The sequence below is a fragment of the Muscardinus avellanarius genome (genome assembly GCF_963383645.1).
Source record: "Muscardinus avellanarius genome assembly, chromosome: 9".
Taxonomy (NCBI): domain Eukaryota; kingdom Metazoa; phylum Chordata; class Mammalia; order Rodentia; family Gliridae; genus Muscardinus; species Muscardinus avellanarius.
In genome coordinates, this window is record NC_137795.1 from 25,909,728 (window position 1) to 25,930,833 (window position 21,106).

General features: G+C 38.8%; 1 protein-coding gene across 1 annotated transcript in view; it reads right to left on the minus strand.

Moving 5' to 3' along the window:
* GLI3 (GLI family zinc finger 3) overlaps positions 1–21,106 on the minus strand; it is a gene marked incomplete at both ends in the record, with an annotated part of 292,363 nt that overhangs the window by 116,832 nt on the left and 154,425 nt on the right. The window contains one exon of the mRNA XM_080701835.1: positions 11,466–11,571. Within this exon, the coding sequence (XP_080557961.1) occupies positions 11,466–11,571 (106 nt within the window). The remainder of the gene's footprint in view (positions 1–11,465; positions 11,572–21,106) is intronic.

Genomic DNA, 21,106 nt, shown 5'->3' on the forward strand with positions numbered 1-21,106 from the left:
GACTAATCACACATGCCGGAAGCAAATGGACTGGAGGAATTAGGAGACTTGTGCTGGGAGGAACGTAATTCATGCAGAAAAGCCTTGTCAGAGTAGGGCCAGGGAACCTCGTGGGAAGAAAGCAAAATAAACAGTTCAACAAAGAAAACAAAGACGGCCAATAGTCTTTTCTAAAGCTTGAGTACACTGAGACTTCAGTGGGTGCCTACAACAAAGACCTCATCAAAGCACACCCTTGCAAAGCAAACAGACCAAGGAAGGAGGTTTCCCTGCATGCACTTGGAGGAAGGGGGTGGGCTCTGCTTTTCATTCTTCCAATTTGACTTCCACTACCTCCAACTCAACTCCCTCCTCCCAACAAACACAGAAACAACAAACCATAACCACTAAAAAGTCCTGTGTGTTCCTGGGTTAAAAGATGGGAAAGGTGGAAGAGGCTAACACAAAGTTATGTACAGGACAGTGTACCCTCCCCTCAGCTGGTTCTTAGGATCACAGAAGCACAGGAACCACCTAGGTCATCCTGGATACCCATATTCCAGAGAACAGAGAGCCACTCCTGAAATACTCAATGGCACTCTCACAAGCAGTATATGACATCTTCAATGGTGTAACTTCTCAACTGGAGGAATTCCCTCCTTAGGGCTTGGAACAGCTTTCTGCCTCAGGCTGTACCTCTACTTTCAGCCCAGCCCCACAATTTCTTTTCCAGTGAAGACTTGGACTCTTTTTCCTCAGTCCAAAGGCCACATCAAAGGCTACACATGTAACTGTAGACCTGAAATAAAAAGTCTGAGGTGCCTAGACTTTTTTCATTAAAACAAATATCAAAATATTTTAGGCTGAACATCTCTTGACTATTTCACTAAGATGGAAAACTGAGTATGTTGGTTGACTAGTTCAAATCTCCTAGGGCAGGAGATTTCCATAGGGAAAATGGACTGATAGGAGGGTAGTGTGTGTACATATATAGTACCATAAGGACGAGACACATTAAATAGAATTTTAAATGAATATGCCAAACATGTTAGGTTATATAACAATACAACCAGAAACAGTTCTCATATTTATCTATTATATTCTTGGGAATTAAGATGTGAAAAGTCAAGAGTGCTTATTAAAGGCCTGATTACCTTTGTTTTGATTTACAATAAAAAATTGTTTCTGGAAGATTTCTCAGGTGTGTATATCTGTTGTAAACAATGCAGGCTAAGAATATGGTTGGAGATACCACTCTCCTGGGGAGGCACTGAAACTGTCCTGTGCTAGGGTGTGGTCTCCCAGGTGCAACTGGAGGGTATTAAATAAAAATAAAGGGGTGGTAGAAGTATGGGAGGGGCAAGTATTTATTTATTTTTCTAAAAAAGGGGCAATAAGCCATTAAGTTTGGGAATGGATGTTTCAGAGGCTGTCTTAAAATGTAAATCATACACAAGCAACATGGTCTAGTAGTTTGTATTGCAAATGAGGTGAATCGTTTAACTGCTGGTGTTTTACCACCCTCAGCACCCCTTCCCCATTCAATAGAGATACTGCTCACTTGTGGTGCATTTGGCAAGATTCGGATAATATTTAGGTGCATTTTGGTGGTTCTTATTTGGTATCTACCTCATCCCCAGGTAGTGAGAGATGCACACTGACCTTGTTAAGCCAGGGGGTGGGGGGCGTTAATGTGCCGAGTTGCCATAACTTACTCAGCTGCAACACTTGCTACCTGGACTGACTAGGGCCAGGTGGGGATCAGGCTCCCTAGGAACAATTTACAGGTGCTGTCTAGCAGCCAGAAGCAGGTAAATCTTTTAAAGAATGGCATAAAAAATAACAAGAGAATGCTTTAACTGCAACTGCACACACAATTTATTTTAGTATTCATTTGGATTTTCAGATAGGGGGTAAGCTTCTGTTCCTGAAACTGTCCTGAGGGATAGCTTCTTGTTAGTGAATCTTTCACCTCCCTGTAGCTGCTTAAGAAAATTTTAAATATCTGCCACGTTTAAACATGTGAGATGCTGTGTAATCCAGAATAGGAGATGAAGGGATTTTAAGTGCCTTTAGGTTATGTTACAGACTTTCACTTTTTTATTATTGGAAATGCATCCCCATCCCCAGAATTCTTCCCCCACCGTGTGTGTGTGTGTGTGTGCGCGCGCACGTGTGGAGAGAGATTCCCCCAGTGTGGGGGGGAGTGAGAGAGATTGATCCTCCGTGTGTGTGTGTGTGTGTGTGTGTAGAAAGAGAGGGGGGAAGGAGGGAGGGTGAGAGAAGAATTGCACTTGATCATTTGGTGTTTTTCAACATGAAAGTTATCAAAATTGATGCAATGTCAACCATGTAGCTTGGTCAGCGCAGAAGAGAAACAAAAGACCACTAAGCCATTTGATGTTCATTTGTACTGAACAGCTATGTAATGATATTCCTATCCTGTTAGCCTTTTACAAAGATCACATCAAAATGAAAAATGGCCAACTTTTTTTTTTGTTTTCAAATTTCTCTCATAGTTACCTAATGAATGTTCTGCAAAAACAGCTCTATCTTACTAAAGACTCAATGTATGAGTTTTTCAAACCATATCTTTCTCCTGATATTTCCTTTCAGCATGCTTGGGTCACAGAAGAGGTAAGAACCTTGCAAACTTGTTACTGTATTCAAAAAGTTAGCAAGCAGTTCCTGGAAACCTATCTGCTAACATTTTAGTTTTTGATGGATGAATTTCCTTGGGAGCAGGGATGGGGGTGCAACAATAATAAGAATGAATGACAGGCAGCCCTGTGTCACGGGCCTTTGTTCCCCTGGGGAAAGGACTGAAATAAACTCAGCTTGCTGTGCTCCTGTAGGAAATGGTATGTCTTTGTTTAGTGAAAAGTGGGCTCTGTTACCTAGTGAAGGAGAGATGGCCACATAGGAAGAGCTGCAAAGGGCTTTGGGGAGTATTCATCATGTAAAACTCCCCACCAAGTGTCTTCCCATGGGGACAAATTCTGTTCAAGTTCCATTTGTACCAATGCATATTTTGAAAAATAAATAAAACGATGGCAGTAAATTTCTGTTTTCTTTGATGCCAGGCTTAACATGAGTAGGAGCATTGTACTCAAAGAAAAAAGTCGGTTACAGTCCAGTACCTCCCAGGCCCCTGCAACAGGTTTGACAGCAGCCTCTATAGAGTCGGCAGCTTCCGGTTCAGTGACCGTGAATGCTGCAGTCAATATCTGCTCCTGGACTGTGCTGCGAGTGCAGCACAAAGAACACAGGAATTTTACCCAAGAAGCTGACGCTCAGAATCTTGAATATGCACTATAGTTAGGGCCCACTCCTCTGAAACTGAGGACCAAATTCAATATGTCAGCCATTAGAAATACAGCAAAAAAAAGAAGTATTATGCCCGTGTTTATTTGTTTTGTGTTCTTTTCTTAATGCAACATAAAATGTATACTAATTTCTCTAGATTTATGCTGCCAGCTCATCAAATATTTAAAAGTTTAGAAAGTGAAACTCGACCACATGTTCAAAGGTACTTTGAGGAATTACACAGGAAGATAGATGGTCTATGAAAGTTCTTGAAAATTAGGCAGGCTTTAAGTTTTTTCTATTAATTTTGAGAAACAAGTATTAAACAATATGGGTTATTTTCTGTTTTGAACTGAGATGCTATGCAATGAAAACTTTGGGAATAGCATTTAAAAAAGCCTGAAAGAGTAAAATATAATGTATGGCTCTGGTTTAATTTAAAACAAAAAAAAGAAAAAGAAAGCAGAAAACAAGGCAAAAAGTGAAGCTGGATGGGGTATTATTTTAGATCGCGGGTTGGCAAACTATCTTTTCGTATTCTCAGGTAATGTCCCCTTTGTCACAATCACTCTACTCTGGCTTGGATTATTTAACTGTGGCAGATAATAAATAGTAAACAATGGGCATCACTGTATTCCAGCAAACCTCATTGACAAAAACAGTCTATGGGCCAAATTTGGCCACAGGCTACAACCTATTTTAGATGGTTGTTCATAGTAGAACTCTCTGGTAAGTAGACATCTGAGCAAGGAAACTATAAAGTAAGAGAGCAAGCCATGCATATCTGAAGGAAGAAGTTTCCAGGCAGATGGACATTGTGATCTAACCCAACATGGTTTAGATTCTATTGGCTAAACTGCTATAATCACTAGTCATAAGTGTTAATATAGTCTCCTCCAGGGTAATTAAGTGCTGTTCTTTATTCCATCAAGTTGATGAACTGCAATATGTGAAACCACACCCTTGGCTGGATATATATAAATTGCTCAGTTTGGCATCATAAATTCTACAGCAGTAAACACTATTCTATGTCTAGTTTTTTGGGTTTTTTTTTTTTTTTTTTTGGCTACAGACAAGTTTGTTAGTTGAAAAGGCCTGAATGTAGCTTTTTATGAGTCTTCTCCACACTGCCATATTTTCTGCCTTAAGAATCTGCTTAAGCCAGGCGTGGTGGCACACGCTTGTAATCCCCACGCTTGGGAGGCGGAGACAGGAGGATCGCGTAGGTTCGAAGCCAGTCTCACTGGCTTACGAGACTCTGTTTCCAAATTTAAAAAAAAAAAAAAAAAAAAGAGTGTAGCCCGGAGGTAGAAGGGCTTGCAGGAACCCCAGTACCACCAAAAAAAAAAAAAAAAAAAAAAAAAAATCTGCTTAAGACAATGACAGCCAGTGACACTTGACAGTGTTCGAATCATTTTGCCCATCCAGTAAACATAAGATCAGTGCTGCAGAGTGTGTGGCTCATTTTTGCTTGCGAGCAGAGGGTCAAAGTCATGAGAAGGGGTGCGAAGCCAGATGCTGCGTTAAAATAATGGCATGACCTACTCCTATACTGCATGAGTTCTCTGCACTAAAGTGTTTATATCCTTAAAATGAGGCCCAGTCATAATAACTCCATCATGGAGTGTTTATAAGTATTACAAAAATGATTATAAAATTCCTTAAAATTGTGCCCAGCTGATCAAGTAAGTATTCAACATGAGTAGTGGTCACTATTATACATTTTTCATGCTGATTATCTATTCATTTTCCCCCTTATCTTTGAAATCTTGGTATTCTAAGACTACTAGTTTCAAAAACTGTGTTTCCATGCGTAGGGCCTGTGAAGCACAATGGTGCCCAATCTTAGAAGGTGACTACAAATCTCTATGACATTAACTGATGTCACATTAGGGAACCAGCCCAGCAGTGGGGAGCTCCCGCCATCCTGGTAGGCACTCTTCACAGAACCCTGGTGATTGAGCTTTTGCTTTTGCACTTTAGAGTGTGCTACTTTTGCTGGCATGGAGTCACACAATAACAGAAGTAAATGAACAAAAACAAAAGAAAAGTGCCAGCAACAGCAGTAGCTCAACAATGACCCACTATCATTTAAAATAGTACTTATTTTGGAGCTACTATGTGCAAGACATAACTCAGCCTAGCAAACAGAAAGAAATACACAGTCTTTGTCCCAAAAGGTGCAATTAAAATCTAGTTCTTGCTTCCTCTCCTTTCCTTTCCTCCCTCCCTCCCTCTATTTTGTTTTGTGGCACTAGGGCTATTTTACCTCTGAGCTACAACCCCAGCATTATTTTATTGTTATTTTGAAACAGGGTCTCCACTGGCCTCAAATCTGAGATTCTCCTTCCTCAGCCTCCAATGTACTAAGATTACAGGTGTGTGCTACCATGCCTGGCTTCCTTTTCTTTTTTGGAAGAGAATATTATTGTTAGCTAAAGTATTTGATACAATCTGATATGTGAGTACACTTTATCAGACTAAGTAATGTTTATGTGGTGCACAAACACTAGAAGATAAAAAAAGACTTTCCTTTGTTCATTTTAAATTATGCTATCAAAATATTCCAAACTAGTTATGCCTCTAAATACAATTATAAGGTTTTGCTAATCTCCATATTTTACTGGAGGCTTTCCCCGCCCAAGAATGAAATGAATGAAATCTCTTTTATGCATAAGGGCCATTGTAAAGTTTGAAGTAAGTTGCTAGGCTGAAGGCTTCTTTTGAATAATATTATCTAAGCTCCCAATAAGCACAAGACCAGAACAAGAAAGATACTGAACTCACAGAGGGAGGAGACTCAGTAGCAGCTCAGGTCAGCTACTTCATATTTCTCTTCCCAACAAGCTTTTACCATAATGCTGTGTCTTTTTTTTAGAGCTTTCTTTCTCTGGGATGTAATGCATGTATTCATTCTCCAAACTTGCAGCTCATCTCCCTGTTCACATCCCTAAAAGGCAGTCTGGTCATGCAGACAAAGCTTTACTTATTCCCAGTGTACGCTATCTCATAGCTGAATCTCTAGTGTTCTGAATCCTTCCTCCTAGTCCTGCCGATGGCCCACTTTCAGTGGGAAGAGTAACTCTTCTTGCATAGGAGTGATTTCAGTGAGTCAGGCCGTCTTGGAATGAGCCACACTGACTCAGCAAGAGGAAGTGAGTGCTCCTGTCCCACAGACAGAAAAGATAAAGTGGGGATTCTGACTAAACTAGTAAGGAGGAGGATGACTTGCAGGGCCTCAGCCTGTGCTGGCTCCAGATGTGGCTGGGGTGCAGTGCTGTTCACATCCACCGCACCGCACAAGGCAAGAGCAACTCTCTACCAGCAAGAAGATCAGTGGGGCTTCAAGTACTGTAGTGGACTAGTAACTAAGGATGCTGCTTTGGAAAATAAATTTCAGATCTCAATATAAAGCCAAAGGAGAATCTCAAATCCAATCCATGTTGAGCCATGAAGGAGAAAACTATGGCTAAAAAGGTTGGATGTAAAGAATAAATTACTCCCCCCACCCCGGGAAAATCCAGAATAAATGCAATCAAATTGGAATTTTAAATTACTTGATAATTTGGTTTTCTACAAATACACCATGCCAACTTTTTGAAACAAAGCACGCTTGAGTTCTAACACTTTAAAAAATTGTACATACTTTAAACGCAAGAGAAAATTTTTTGTTTTTATTGTGGAAGGTAGTACTTGAAATTCCAAGTATATTCTAGGATTAGGAGGATGTAAATACCTATTGCCAAAATTCCAAGTATTGTGTGTGTGTGTGTGTGTGTGTGTGTGTGTGTGTGTGTGTGTGTGTGTGTGTGGTAGAAGGGATGGAATCCAGGGACATTGTACCTCTGAGTCATTCCCCCAGATTTTAAAAATGTGTAATAATTTTTTTCTAGAGGCATCATCAAATCCCATAGAAATGGAAAGTGCCAGTTCAGATTTTGCAAGGGTGCAGCCCTGCTGTAAATAGACAAGGCAAGGAATATAGAGAAGACCATGTAGCAATATACACATGAAATTAGTCTCAACTATGTATACTTAAAATCAAGTTCTATCATTAATGCTTCAAGTAATCTCACAATATAATAAAGTAGACTTTGATATTTTTTCTAAAACATTACATATTTTACTTTATGGCTTAACATAGAAATGGTGGTCATAACAAATGATTTGGGAGAAGAAGAGATACTCTGTGTATCAGACAGAAGTCCTAGAAGATATGAGAAAATTCCCTATATCCATGCTTAAGAAATCATTCAAATTAAATAAACACAATATAGAAACCATACTTTATTTATTTATTTATTTATTTATTTATTTTTGGTGGTACTGGGGATGGAACCCTTCTAACTCTGGGCTACACTCCCAGACCTATTTTATATTTTTATTTGGAAACAGGGTCTCTTAAGCCAGCAAGGCTGGCTCCGAACCTGCGCGATCCTCCTGTCTCCACCCCCCAAGCACGGGTACTACAAGCATGTGCCACCACGCCCGAGCAAAACTGTACATTTTTATAAGGCCACCTTATATGAAAACTCAGGGAGAGATGATATCCATATTATATGTCCCACTTAAATATTCCAAATCCAAATTCATAATTTTGAGTTAAAGGAAATACTAATAAATTCTACTACTATTATTAGTACTGAATATGAATCAATTTAAGTTTCTATTCTCTTATCTAACACCACTAAACCATAAATCCTGGATAACACTGAGACCTAAGGCTAAAAGCTAAAGGCACTCCATTTAACAAATACAGTTCTTTAACACAAGCTGACGTATTTCCGTACATATTTATAAGGCTTAGTGGTTATTATTAGGCTGTAATTGCAGTTGTTCTAACACCTAATAAGCCATGGTTGGAAAAACAAAGGCAGGTTAATTTGTGATTTCCTCTACTCATTCAGAGGCAAATTAAGTGTCAAACAGCTAATACAGAACATATTTCATTTTATGAGATTTTAATTTAATTCCGCACCATATCGTTGATGCCTTAATATAGGGTGGTTTATCTAAAAAGAGGAGCAATTTATAAACCTCTTTCAATAGAATCTTTAATGATGGGATATGATAGCATAATTATCGCAGTGCCTGCCATCTTTCTAAACAGAGACCTGTCCACATTTCCATCAACACAAAACCTTGTTTTTCAGAGACTTATTTATTTTCTAAAGTTGGCACCAGAAGAAAATTGTATGTACAAAATAATGAGAATAACTCCAAATTTTGTCTTCTTATAATTAAACATATTGACTCTAAAAGCTTAGTACGCTCCCTTGATCATATTTTCTTTAAAGTAATTATATAGCAAGCATTTTGAAATTCAAGTTCTAGATGAAATCATTTTATTTGTTCAAGTTATTATTTTACTCCACAACAAAGGCTTGCTTCAAAGATTATAGTAAGCTGATCCATATTTGTTAACATTATCCTCTGCTTCCAAGATGATAAGAAGCGTCCACTTTTCACATGTCAAGAAGGCGCAAAAGCAACCAAATGACTCATCATTGAGGCAGGACAGAAAAGACAATCTCAGGGTTTACCCTGACCCCATCACCTCACCTGTTAAACTTATTTATTTAGAGCTCCGTGATTCTCAAGATTTATGTGAACATTATTCATCAGACTCTCCCTGTACTAATGTAGATAGATTCCTTTCCATCTAATAAAACCAAAACATCAAGAATAAAATGTCAAAGTTCACAGCACAAGTTAAGCGGCAAAGCAAAAGAGGGAATTCAAGACCTCTGACTGCTCATCCACCATATCACAGCATACCACCCAACTGCCTACTGAGTTCCCTTTGCAAAGTGCCCAAGTGCTGAACACTGCTCACACAACTAGCAGGGGACAGTGATGTTCACAATAAATTACCAAGAAAAACAAAAGGACTACAATAAAAGCCTCTGTGATCTAGGTGAAGTAATATTTGAGTTAGGATGTAAGGATGAGTATTAGTAGGAGCTCACTATGCAGAAAGGAAAGTCCATTGTGGGTGATGTGGAGAGAATGTCCTGTTAACAACGGCATGCAGGTGTGACTTGCAACAAATCCCTGAAGCTCACTTCACAGGCTCACTGCCCACTTAGAGCCCTGCTAGGATGAGTAAAAGTCTAGTAGTCATTGGAGGGCACAGACCCACAGGCTCCCCATGTTCTGAACTCACAATGTCATTCCTTCCAGAACTTCTCTGTTGAGACACAAGCCTATCTAACATCTTTGAATCTTTATGAATCTTTGATAATTATACATTTAGGCTGCTGGAGAACAATTTAGTCAATTGCTACAAAAATACCTTAAAAGCTTGGCTGAAAAAGTAGAAAGTACTAAAATGCAGAAATCCCAAATTAAAGCCACATATGAAGTGTAATTCCTCTACCCCATGCTGATTATCCTTATCTGGAGGACCTGTCATCACTAGAAACCAATGTAGGTAGAATTATCAGGATCTAGAATATACAACAGGTGCTGCAAGAGGGTTTGTTGTTATAATATTTTGCCAAAGAATCAAGACTTGAGTTATTGACAAATCTGTATTTGAATTTAATTATAAAGCTAATTATAATGAACTCAGATGAAACAGGTCAGGCTATTATTTAAAATCATTTTAAGTTTTTCTTTTTCTTCTTAATACTTTTATTGGTGCATTATAGTTTCACATTATAATGTAGTTCATAGTGATAAACATGCAATAGAACATGATTTTTGAAAGAGTAAAGTACTCCAAAATTCCACAGAAAATATGATTTAAATTGCATTATTTAGAGAGACTTAAGTCTGGGGGGGGAATTAGCCATCCTTGTCTCCAAGGCATACCCGTCATGGGGTATATCCTCATCTGAGATCCATGTGGTCCCATCAGTACCATAAAAGCTCTGTATAATGGGGTGAATTACATGTCATGTTTCAGACTGAATTTGGAATTTCCTTCTCTTTGTATAGGGATCTTAAATTGGCCTCTTGGTTTTATGTGAGTGTATTTTTAGCAGGCTTTAGAACCCTGTAAATACTTACTTGTGTTCCAGTGAAGAGTCAAAGAGTAAGTCACAAGTTTCTGCATCTTTCTCTATAAATACCCACTTTTCCTTTAATGCTTATAGAAGTCTGCAACACAGATTTATTACTTACCTCCAGGCAAATCTGTGCTGAAATTACAATTCAGTAATGGGAGATGGATCCAAAAAACTGTTGGTAAAATATTATATGTGTACTTGGGCATGTAGTTAGGACTGTTAATATCAATTAATTCTGTTCACAGAGGAGGACTTGTTTTAAAACAACTTCATTTTTCTTCAGCATAATATGTAATTACACAGCTGTAACTAATAGCCATGGAGATGCAATCTACCATCTAAATAACCAGCATTATTCTTCAAAGTATTACTTGTTCTTTTCTAACTTTACTGTCTCAGAATGAAGGGTGATTATTACATATGACTAAATGTGTATATCAAGGCTATTAGCAAGGGACAGCCCCTCTCAGAGAGTGGCTCCAATTACTATAGCATATGACAGTTTTCTGGACAGGACTGAAAAAGAATGCTATTTTAATTTGCAAATCCACTATTCTTTTTCCCTCCAAACAAAGTAATATGATATTTATTTCCAAAAGATTTTCTTTCCCCCTTTCTAATCCATTTTATCACCACCATTCGTTCCTTTTATCTTTGTGTAAGCCATGTGCTCTATCACATTTGCCATTTTGTTTGGGTGACATTCCCATCAGTCAACTGAGTGTTAATGTACATATCATGAGGGCTACAAAAATTTACCATAAAATTTTAATTATGATTTACTGTGATCCTCAGGATAGGAATTTCATGTAGCAAAAATTTTAGCATGACAAACTTCAAGTGTAATTTTGACCAAATCCATATTCTAAATGCTAACCTTCCAGTAAGCTTTTACTTTTTAATTTTGTATTTACAGCCCATAGAACACATCAAAATATATAGTAAATACTGGCCAGCTACCTAGTGTGACAGGCATTCCTCAGGAAACAGAGGGATGTGCTTCAGTGAATCCAGGGACAGATATGCTTGCTATATTTCAAAAGTGAATCCTATACTTCTATCTATCACACCCTCAAGCTCAGAGGCATTCCATTAACAGAACATCCTGAGACCATCAAAACCCATGTTGTGTCCCACTTCATTAATGGGTGAAGTTTTAGTACTTACACATGCAATGGAGGAATGGGAGACGGATCATAATGGTAGCGGCCCTCATGATGTCTGGCATCAATTGGTACAGGAGGATGGAAGGCAGGAAAAAGATGCGGAGGGTCTGAAAAAGAAAGAAAGTCCACCTTACAGAAAATGAACACTTTGAAATTGAACTCCCACCCATGAGGCCACCTGTGTCCTCTCTATCCTACTTTGTCCTAATCTACTTCTAAAATTTCTGGAGGAATTCTTGAAAGTTTATGCTGAAGCTTACAGACATACAGCAAAGGTATAACTGGATAAATAATATGGACCTGCACTGGAAAAAGCAGAGGCCAGGAATACAACTAAAATCCAGGGAAGAAAACATGGAAGAGAGGAACAGCATAGCTTCCCACTGGAGGAAAGGCTGTCCAGACACAGGGCTGAAAGGAGATGAAAACCCAAGAGGAAAAATTACACTACAGACAAAGGCATAATAATGCAAATACTAGTCTCACGTCTCCCATGCCCTGGATGTTTTTAAGGGTATCCTTTCCAAAGATTTTGCTGGAATCTACGTGGGTATATGTACATACACACACTTCTTTTTTTTTTTTATGCATGTTTCATTCTTCTTGAGCTTGGTTAACCTTCCACAGTCCCAACACCCAGGCAGCAAATCTACATGCCTGCCAGGGAGAAGACAGGTTCTGTTTGAAGTGATGAGCAGCTCCACTCAGCCTCACTGAGGGAAATTCAGAACAAACACAGAGAACTCCTTCCAGCCTAGCTTTAACAATGACCCGGCCTGGACCACCTGGCCTCCTGCTCCTCCTCTGGTTAACTGTTCATTGGTTCCTGGGTTCCCTATGCCTCGACACCCTCTGCTCATAATAACTTGTATCCACTGTCTCCTACAAATCTGAAAATAAGTTTTTAAGGACAATGATCACTGCAAAAATTGAAAAGCATTTTAAGAGATTTCATGATTATAAGCATATGTAATATTCCAGGTCCCAAGAAACAAAATAAAGGAAGCCCAAACTTAGAGGTTTGACTCCATAGCTATGAGACCGACATTACAGCAAATACACAGAAATGTATTCTTAACTGTGTACCCTTCCACACTTAGTCATGCTGGGAGCCTGCACATCACCAGCATGTCTGGGGCTGATAGGAACACCAAACAAGCCTCAGAATGGCTCAGGGTTTCTTCTAAAAGTTTGAAGATTTTGCCTTTGTGCTACTGCAGGTCCAAACGAGGCAAGTCCAAACAAGGCCCTATGAACATGGTCTAAGCAACATTGGAAGAAGGCACAGAAACAGGCCTTGGGCTCTGGGAGGCTGTGCCGACCCCACACAAGCTAAGATCTGGCCACACCCCTGAGGCTAGCAACAACGCACCCCCCACCATGAAGCTTCTTAAATTGAAGTGGATGGCATGCATGTCTGCTGAATTCAGGTGGTCATAATTTTCTTCCCTACACATTTCTCTATTTTCCATGTTTTCTTTAATAAGCACCTTTTAGAATGTAAGCATAACAACACTTTTTTAAATTATAATATACATTACTTCCCTTGTTTTGAGCTCTACCCTTGCTTTAAAATCTGAAGACTATGGTTATGAAAAAAAATAAAGAGTTGAAAAACTCTTTACTGTAATGATAGAAGATATGTGATAGAAGATACATTGCCCACCAAGGAAAGATCCAGAGCAGTGATTCTACCAGTGTTCCACCAGATCTAAAATCTAGAAAATAATGCCAAAAAACTATTATCCTGAAAAACGTCACTTATGCAATGTGTTTTGTGCTTGCCATAAGACTAGGTAAGGAAGGATTCTGTGGTGTGGAAGGACTCATTTTGGTATTATCAAATCACTGTTACTGTGATATCATGACATTAAACAATGCTAAAATTTCAACAGATGAAGGATATATACCTGATCATTTATCATACTTTAGACATTTCATAAAATCCTGAGGAAAAATCAGTTACTTATATTTCACCACTTAGGACTTAAAGGATGTGGGAATCAGTTCTTTTTCAATAAAAATATTAATAGCTGATTTGCTTAGTTGAGAGTTTATCCAGCAATGTTGGCAAATTCACTGCTTTACCAAATTCAGTACTCTTGATGATTAAAAGCTCTCTTCTAGAGTTCCAAACTAGCCTATATTTTTTAACCATTTTTGATATAAATATGCACTCTCCATAACTCAAAATTGAGTGGAGTAATCTTTGAAATTAATTTGCAAGTCTGACACACACTCAGTGAGTGTTTCTTGATTTTAAATTCTGAAACAAATCCACATTAATAAGATTCAAATCTAGGGTAAAGTAGAGGGCCATCAAAATGGCATGATTTTACTTTCCTTTCTAAACCTTCAGGCTGCCACTGCTGATACAAAGAGACTTCTCAACGCATACCATCTTCTCTTGGAAATCAGAGAAGGAAATTCACTAGATCTGTGTGTAAATTAAGCATTCATAAAATAGGACCTCCTCCCACACTGGCTCCTCATGAACATTGTTTTACGAGGCCATTTCCAGAGACACTGTGACACTATGTCAGAGATGGAAGTTACAGGGGTTTACTTCCTTACTTCTGGGCTCTCTGCTGTATTTTTTTACAATTAAAGTCTCTCCACCAGATAAGGGGATTTAAACCCTATCTGGTATACTCTATGTTGGTGTAACTAGGAATTATGACAAAATACAAAGTCCCTTTTCACACACACAGGACTAAATAAAATGTGTGAAGTTATTCCACATTTAATATATGCTTCTTAGATCCAGGAAATAAGATTCATTATGTTTTATATGAATATTTATAATGAAGTTATAGTGATTATGTGGACAGGGATGGAGACCAAACAGTTAATCCTATAAAATCAAAAGAGCATACCCAAGCAGTATAAAAATCTCTTCCCCCAGGAAATTCCACCATACTATCACTGACATTGAAAAGACTTTGCCTTCTTTCCTTTTCATGAAATTATTCTTTCAAAATTTAGATTCACTCTCTCACCCTCTTCTTTTTCGGAACGAAAGAAAAAATATTTGAGAGAAAAATAAAAAAAAATTTCGAATTTTTGAACGACTGAGACTATAGCATTTTGTGAGTTTAAAAACTAATCCAGATTGAAAGTATGTGGTGCATCTTGTAACAATGTTTATACAAAGTGTTTATTTATGTTCCAAGGAAATTTATGAATTGTACATTCTGGAATTAGGTTTAGATAAAGAACATAAAATTAATGGATATGATCTGATTGGGCCAAAAGACATCTGGTTTTAGTTTGTTTCGCAGTTTCTGTGTTTCCCTCTTGATTAAGTTTAAAATAAGTTTTCCTGGACTGTTGAAGTCCATATGAACAATGGTAGCTTGTGTTGCATATTAGTGGAAATCACACCTCTTAAGCCATTTTTAAGAAAAGGCAATGGAACACCTCTCTTCCAAATCAAAAGTGTTTCACCATTGCCTAAAACAATAAATGAAGAATAAAAAGCAGCATGCACATGTTCTCCACCACGCGTGACATTACATGACATTAATCCTAACACCGCACAAAAGATGTTCCTGAAACCTCCAACGCCACACACCCACCTCGCATCTTGGTTTGTCATTTCTATGTGGATCAGCAACATATTCCATCACGGACCCAAAAAGCTGTCCAAGAAAACACACGTGACAAGAAGAAGACCCTGTCGCCAGCAGCCACCATAATTATCCACCTCTTGGTGTATTATTTACACATGAGCAGTGCAGCTGTGGTGCATCATAACTCAAGTGCATGTGTTATTAGTTACCGCACCGCAGCCATCCCCTGCCCTGGCCCTTGACAAAACACTGCGTGATGACTTCTCCAAAGTCAGGCAGAAAACTGCTGAAGCAGAAGGAAATGCCACTAAACCTGGCTACCTCCTATTTATCATACAATTTCCTGACTGATGGTTCCACAAACCAGCTGCTAAGTGCTGTGTACTCTACTGTCAGCAAACTAACGCGCTAAATGGAAGACAGGGAGAATAATGTGCGGAACTGGTGGAATCAATTTTACTGAGGGAATTAAAATTCTGCCAGGTGGGAGTGGGTCTGCAGAGCAGTGGTAAGCAGTCAACTGTACATGCTTATGGTTGCAAAGATGATTTATTACTGACTTGCAAGGGGTTTGACTAGTGTACCAGAGTCCTCTTAGACTCAACAGAGATTTGAAGACTGTGTACTCTCCAAGCCTCGTGTGGAATAGTCTTTAAGTCCCATAAATATGTATACTGGCTTGACACATGTTTAAATTGAAATGCGTAGTAGAAATATTTGTACTGGGTAGAGTTGTCAGTATTCAATTTCACACTGGCTGTCATCATGCTAAGTATTAAGGGTCTCATTAGGGATGAGAGGCATTGATTTTTAGGTCTCTTCACAACAGGCCTAGGTTGATCATAAAACCTACAACCAGAGAATAACCAAGAAAGACACTTGGAAATTTATCTTCAGTTTCATTCTTCTCCCAAGAAATAGTTTTAATATCCTCAGGGTGTAAGATCTCTTGGATGCTATCCTGGGAAACTGTCTTTTTAAGGTTTGAAATTTACATACAAAAATTGTAGATTAAAAAAGAGAGATCAAAGTCGGCTTGGTTAGTGCCCTGAAGGAGTAAACGTCACCAAATGATACTGGAGTGGCCTGACAGCTCCCAGAAACAGCACAGAAGTGACCTGCGAATGCGAGTGTCTAAGTCCTGGCTCATTTCAGTATGCAAGTGCCCTGGATGCTATTACTCTAGAATCTACACTAGAGCTAGAGATTATTTTATGGTTAGGGTCAGCCTCACCCGCAGCAGTGTCTAGATCCCTCAAACTCACCCAATCACCTGCCATGGGTAGGAATATTATTAAGAATACATAGAGCCTAAGTATAACATCTACAATCCACTATGCTAACATCAAAACAATCATCCACCTTCTATAAAATGAGGTTTCAATGGAAAGGAAGAGCTCGCTGACAAGAAATACTCAAAAAATAAAGTAAAACTGAAAACAGAGTACAGCTCTACAACATTCGGTTGAATGTCCCTGGGTTCAATCATCAGTACTCCCCTCTCATATTCATACACACAAACACACACAAAGAATAAAAATAATAATAATAATAACCCACTCTGATGGGGTGGTAGAGAAAAGCCCACGCCTTATCACTCCCTCTTTTGAACTTGAGGTCTCCAGCCATCACCCCAGTGCCTGCAAGACCTTTCCAAGGCCTCAGTGGCCTAAGGGAGAGGTTGTCATCTGGGCTGACTCACTAACTCAGATGTCCTTGCTGCCCCTGCCTACGGACAACAGAGACCAGAAAGGAGCTGATTCGGCCCCTCTGAAGAGGCCTCTGGGACACTTGGCTAGGAGGAACTACAGCAATGGCTTCTGTGAGTGAAGTTTAAGGAGTTCCATTCCACAGGAACAGCCATGGACCTTCTAGGAGTCTGCATAGCACCATCCCATGGAGCACGGGGACTCTTGTTTCTGGTCTCACATGCACATCATGTGAACTTGGGAACATCTCTGGAGTCATTAGTATGGATCACCTTGTTTATGTGACTCTCAATAACGTGATAAAAGTTTTAAGAAACTGGTTCTAGTATACTCTAGAGATTTTACTGAAGCCCTGCATTTTAAAAAAAATAGATAAAAATAATATTGAGTCACTTTCTACCATGGCAGGGGCCTTAACTTGGAGCACCTATGCTATAGGAGGACCTGTGAACTATTTATTGCACACTGTCTAGTTTTTGTAACTAACATTTTCTTTTTGTTGTGGTACTGGGGATTTAATTCAGGGACATTCTACCTCTGAGCCATACCTCCAGACCTATTTTTTATTCTTTATTTTGAAACAGGGTCTCAGTTGCAGAGAGCCTTTCGAAGTAGCTGAGGCTGGCCGAGAACCCAGATCCTCCTGTCTCAGTCTCCCAAGTACTGGGATTATAAGCGTGTACCACCATGCCTGGCTAGTAACAGTTTTTTAGGAATATTGTCATGCCCATCAGTTTACATACCACCTATGGCTGCATTATCACAACAATGGCAGAGTTATGCTTAACATATTTAATATCTGGCCTTTTACATAAAAAGTTTAATGAACTCTGTGCCACAGTACCATTACAACTAATTTTCATAATTTTTTACATTTCAGAAAAAAACATTATCAATTTTTATGGGTATCTATTTAAGTAATAGCATTATGTATGCAAAATATCTTAAATGTCAACTTTTCTTACTTGGCAAACTGCAAGGCTTAAAATATTTTTTTCAGTACTAGGGATGAAACCCCGGGGCATTCTACCTCTGAGCAACACTCCCAGCTCTATTTTTTATTCTTTATTTTGAAACAGGTTCTCACTGAGTTGCAAAGGGCCTCACTAAGTGGCTGAGGCTGGCTTCGAAACTGTGCAATCCTCCTGTCTTAGCCTCCCAAATGCTGGGATTACAAGCATGCACCACCATGCCCGGCTCAAGACTTAAAATATTTTTATAGTAAAAGTGTCCATACTAGTAACTAATAAACAGACACATCTGATTTTAGCAAAATCTATAAGGAGTTAGGTAAGTCCTAAGACAAGAAAGATAGGGTATGAAATTGATCAAAAATCTAGCAAATCATGGTAATGGTCATTTAATACTTAAACATTCATCAATTTAAAAGTATATACAAATTTACAGACAAAAAGTATATACAAATTTATAGAGAAAGCTAATTAGTAACAAAAAACTGCTATTTCTTTTTTATAATGGAATCTTCATGTAATGTTTTATTTTATTTTATGTGGATCATATTGAAAATGGCATACATTCACACAGTGCTTTTTCTAAAACCCCACTATTTCTTTTTTTAACCTCTGGCTACTACCTCACAGTCCTGACTCCTTCTGTGCAAACTTCCATGGGCATTCCCTACCTCTCAAGAGGTAAATTTTCTACATTTCTGCTATGTAAGAATATTAGCATACCCACTACTATACTTTGGTTACACTGTAACTCATCCTTTTGATAACAGATGAATCTGTGCTCCTTAACAAACATAATTAAGGGTTTTCCAAAAGCACGTGATAAATCACTCTCTGCAAGTGAATGGACAAAAGAGACATCTGTCTTTACTACTTCAAATATATACAGGGTAGTGAACAAACAATTGATCTCTCGATGTTCTGGAACTCTCTTGACTCCTTTTGTCAGTAAATCTACACATTTCTTATCTAAAGATCACATCTTAGCCAGGCATGGTGGCGCACACTTGTAATCCCAGCATTCGGGAGGCTGAGACCAGAAGATCGCGGTTCGCAGACAGCCTCAGCTACTTAGGCCCTCCGCAACTCAGTGAGACCCGGTTTCAAAATAAAGAATAAAAAATAGGGCAGGGGGTGTAGCTCGGAGGTCGAATGACCCTGGGTTCCATCTCCAGACCCGGAAAAAAAAAAAATCACATCTTTTGGATGTCCAATGGTAGAACCAAGCCACGCCTTCTCCCTAAGCCAGACAATCAAATTCCTCCATCCAGAGGGACAGGAATGTGTCCTGCCTACTATCCCTTATACATGCACCCATGACATTTTTGTTGCTTCCAGCTTTCCTGATAGGAAAGAGGAAAAGGAACCAGAAGGAAAGGCAGCAAAAAGAAATAAGAGAAAGTTCATAGCCATTATTTCTAAACTCTCCAAGGGAAATCACATAAAAACATACGAAGAATTACTCAGTGAAAAGACACAAATCCACTTAACTTTGAAATATGCTAATGTATGCTTCTGGTGACAAACACAAGAGTAGAAGAGAGAAATCGGTTACCAGTGACAAATTATTTTATTAGTAATAGCATTTTTTGTTCAGCATGATTCAAAAAATCAAATTCATAGCTCCAAAAATATATATCGGGATCCTTACTGCTTATAAAATGAAAGCAGGAGACAGAATGTTTCCCTGAAAACTGTTTAGTATATACAGAATCCCTGCAGTCAACAGACTCAGAAGTTGCCTAGTTTAGTTAGCTAGCCATCAATCAGCAAAGATGTGGTCTAGAAGCTATATCCAAATATATGTATAATTATTTACATATTTAAAAATCAACCCAAAAAGGAGCTCTGAAACATTTTATCAGTGCTGTAAAATTAGCAGAAGTATGTAAGTATGTAGTAAAATGTGAAAGCAAAGTGACAGGGTACTTTACATTTTATAAAACATATATTTTCTTCTGGAATCCTCTTGATAATCCTAAAATCAGCATTCCCAAAGCCTTGTTATTATTCCCTTAAGTCTTGCTTCTCTCCATTTCTTAATATCAAGATAATCCTGAGAACTAAGAAGGAAGAATTCCATTATCTGTTCAGATAAGCTAATGATCTACCCAGAGTTCCATAAAACTAAGGCCTTTTTTTTAATTTTTTTATTTTATTTATTTATTTATTTATTTATTTATTTATTTATTGTGGTACCGGGGTTCCTGGAAACCCTTCTACCTCCGGGCTACACTCCTAGACACATATTTTTTATATTTTTATTTGGAAACAGGGTCTCTTAAGTCAGAGAGGCTGGCTTCGAATCTGTGCGTTCCTCCTGTCTCCACCTCCCAAGCGCGGAGATTGCAAGCGTGCGCCACCACGCCTGGCAAAACTAAGGCCTTTTGATGAATGTTGGATACTCTATCTACTCCAATATCAGGACACAGTGGACAGAGCACTCTGAAATTAACCCCTGCTGGAAGACAGAAATCTAGGCACCATTACAGCATTCCCACTCCACTCTCCATCCTGCTTCTGAAGCAAGACTGCTGAGGAGCTGTCAAGCAACAAAAACCCAGGCCAGCCCAGCCCAGAGATGACCTGCAATAAGACCCTGAGTACCAGGGGGTGGACCTTTATTTCCATAGTCCCACAAATGATGCCAGCACCCAAGAGAGCCACCATCTAAGACCATGTGCGTGTGTGTGTGCGTGCGTGTGCGTGTGTGTGTTACTGGGGATCGAACCCAGGTACACTCTACATTTGAGTTATACCTCCAACCCTATTTTATTATTTTTATTTTGGGGGGGGGGAAAGGTCTTAGTAAATTACTGTGTGCTCCTGGCCTCCAACCTGTGATCCTCCTGTCTCAGCCTCTCAGGTACTGGGATTACAGGTGTGCACCACTGCACCTGTCTTATTCAAAAGTACTTTGAAGTCAATGGTAAACTAAAAGCATGTAAAGTGTTCAGGGTAGCAACTTGATAGCAATAATATATGAATGGCACACAAATTATTTGCTTAAAATTAAAGCAGCATTCAAAGAGTGGATTTCCAAAGCTTCCCCCTCATCTCCATCATTCATCCAGTTTGTAGTGCCTGTCAATCAACAACTAAAGGTCTTTCAAGGTTTGCCCCATTAATGGTAAATCATCATCATCATAGAACAATTATAAGTACAATGCATCCAATATTTTAATATATGTTAGGAACTTTACAAAGCCTCAAGACTCATTATTTCACTTCTTCCTCAGACCTAACCTGAGAAGCAAGTACATTGAGTATGGACAAGGAAACTGGGTAAAGCTCTTGTCCACCACTGAGCTACACCCCCAGTCCTAACTCCTAACACTACTTCATAATATAACACTAGGGTTGTTTTTAATCATTTCTTATCTGAACGGT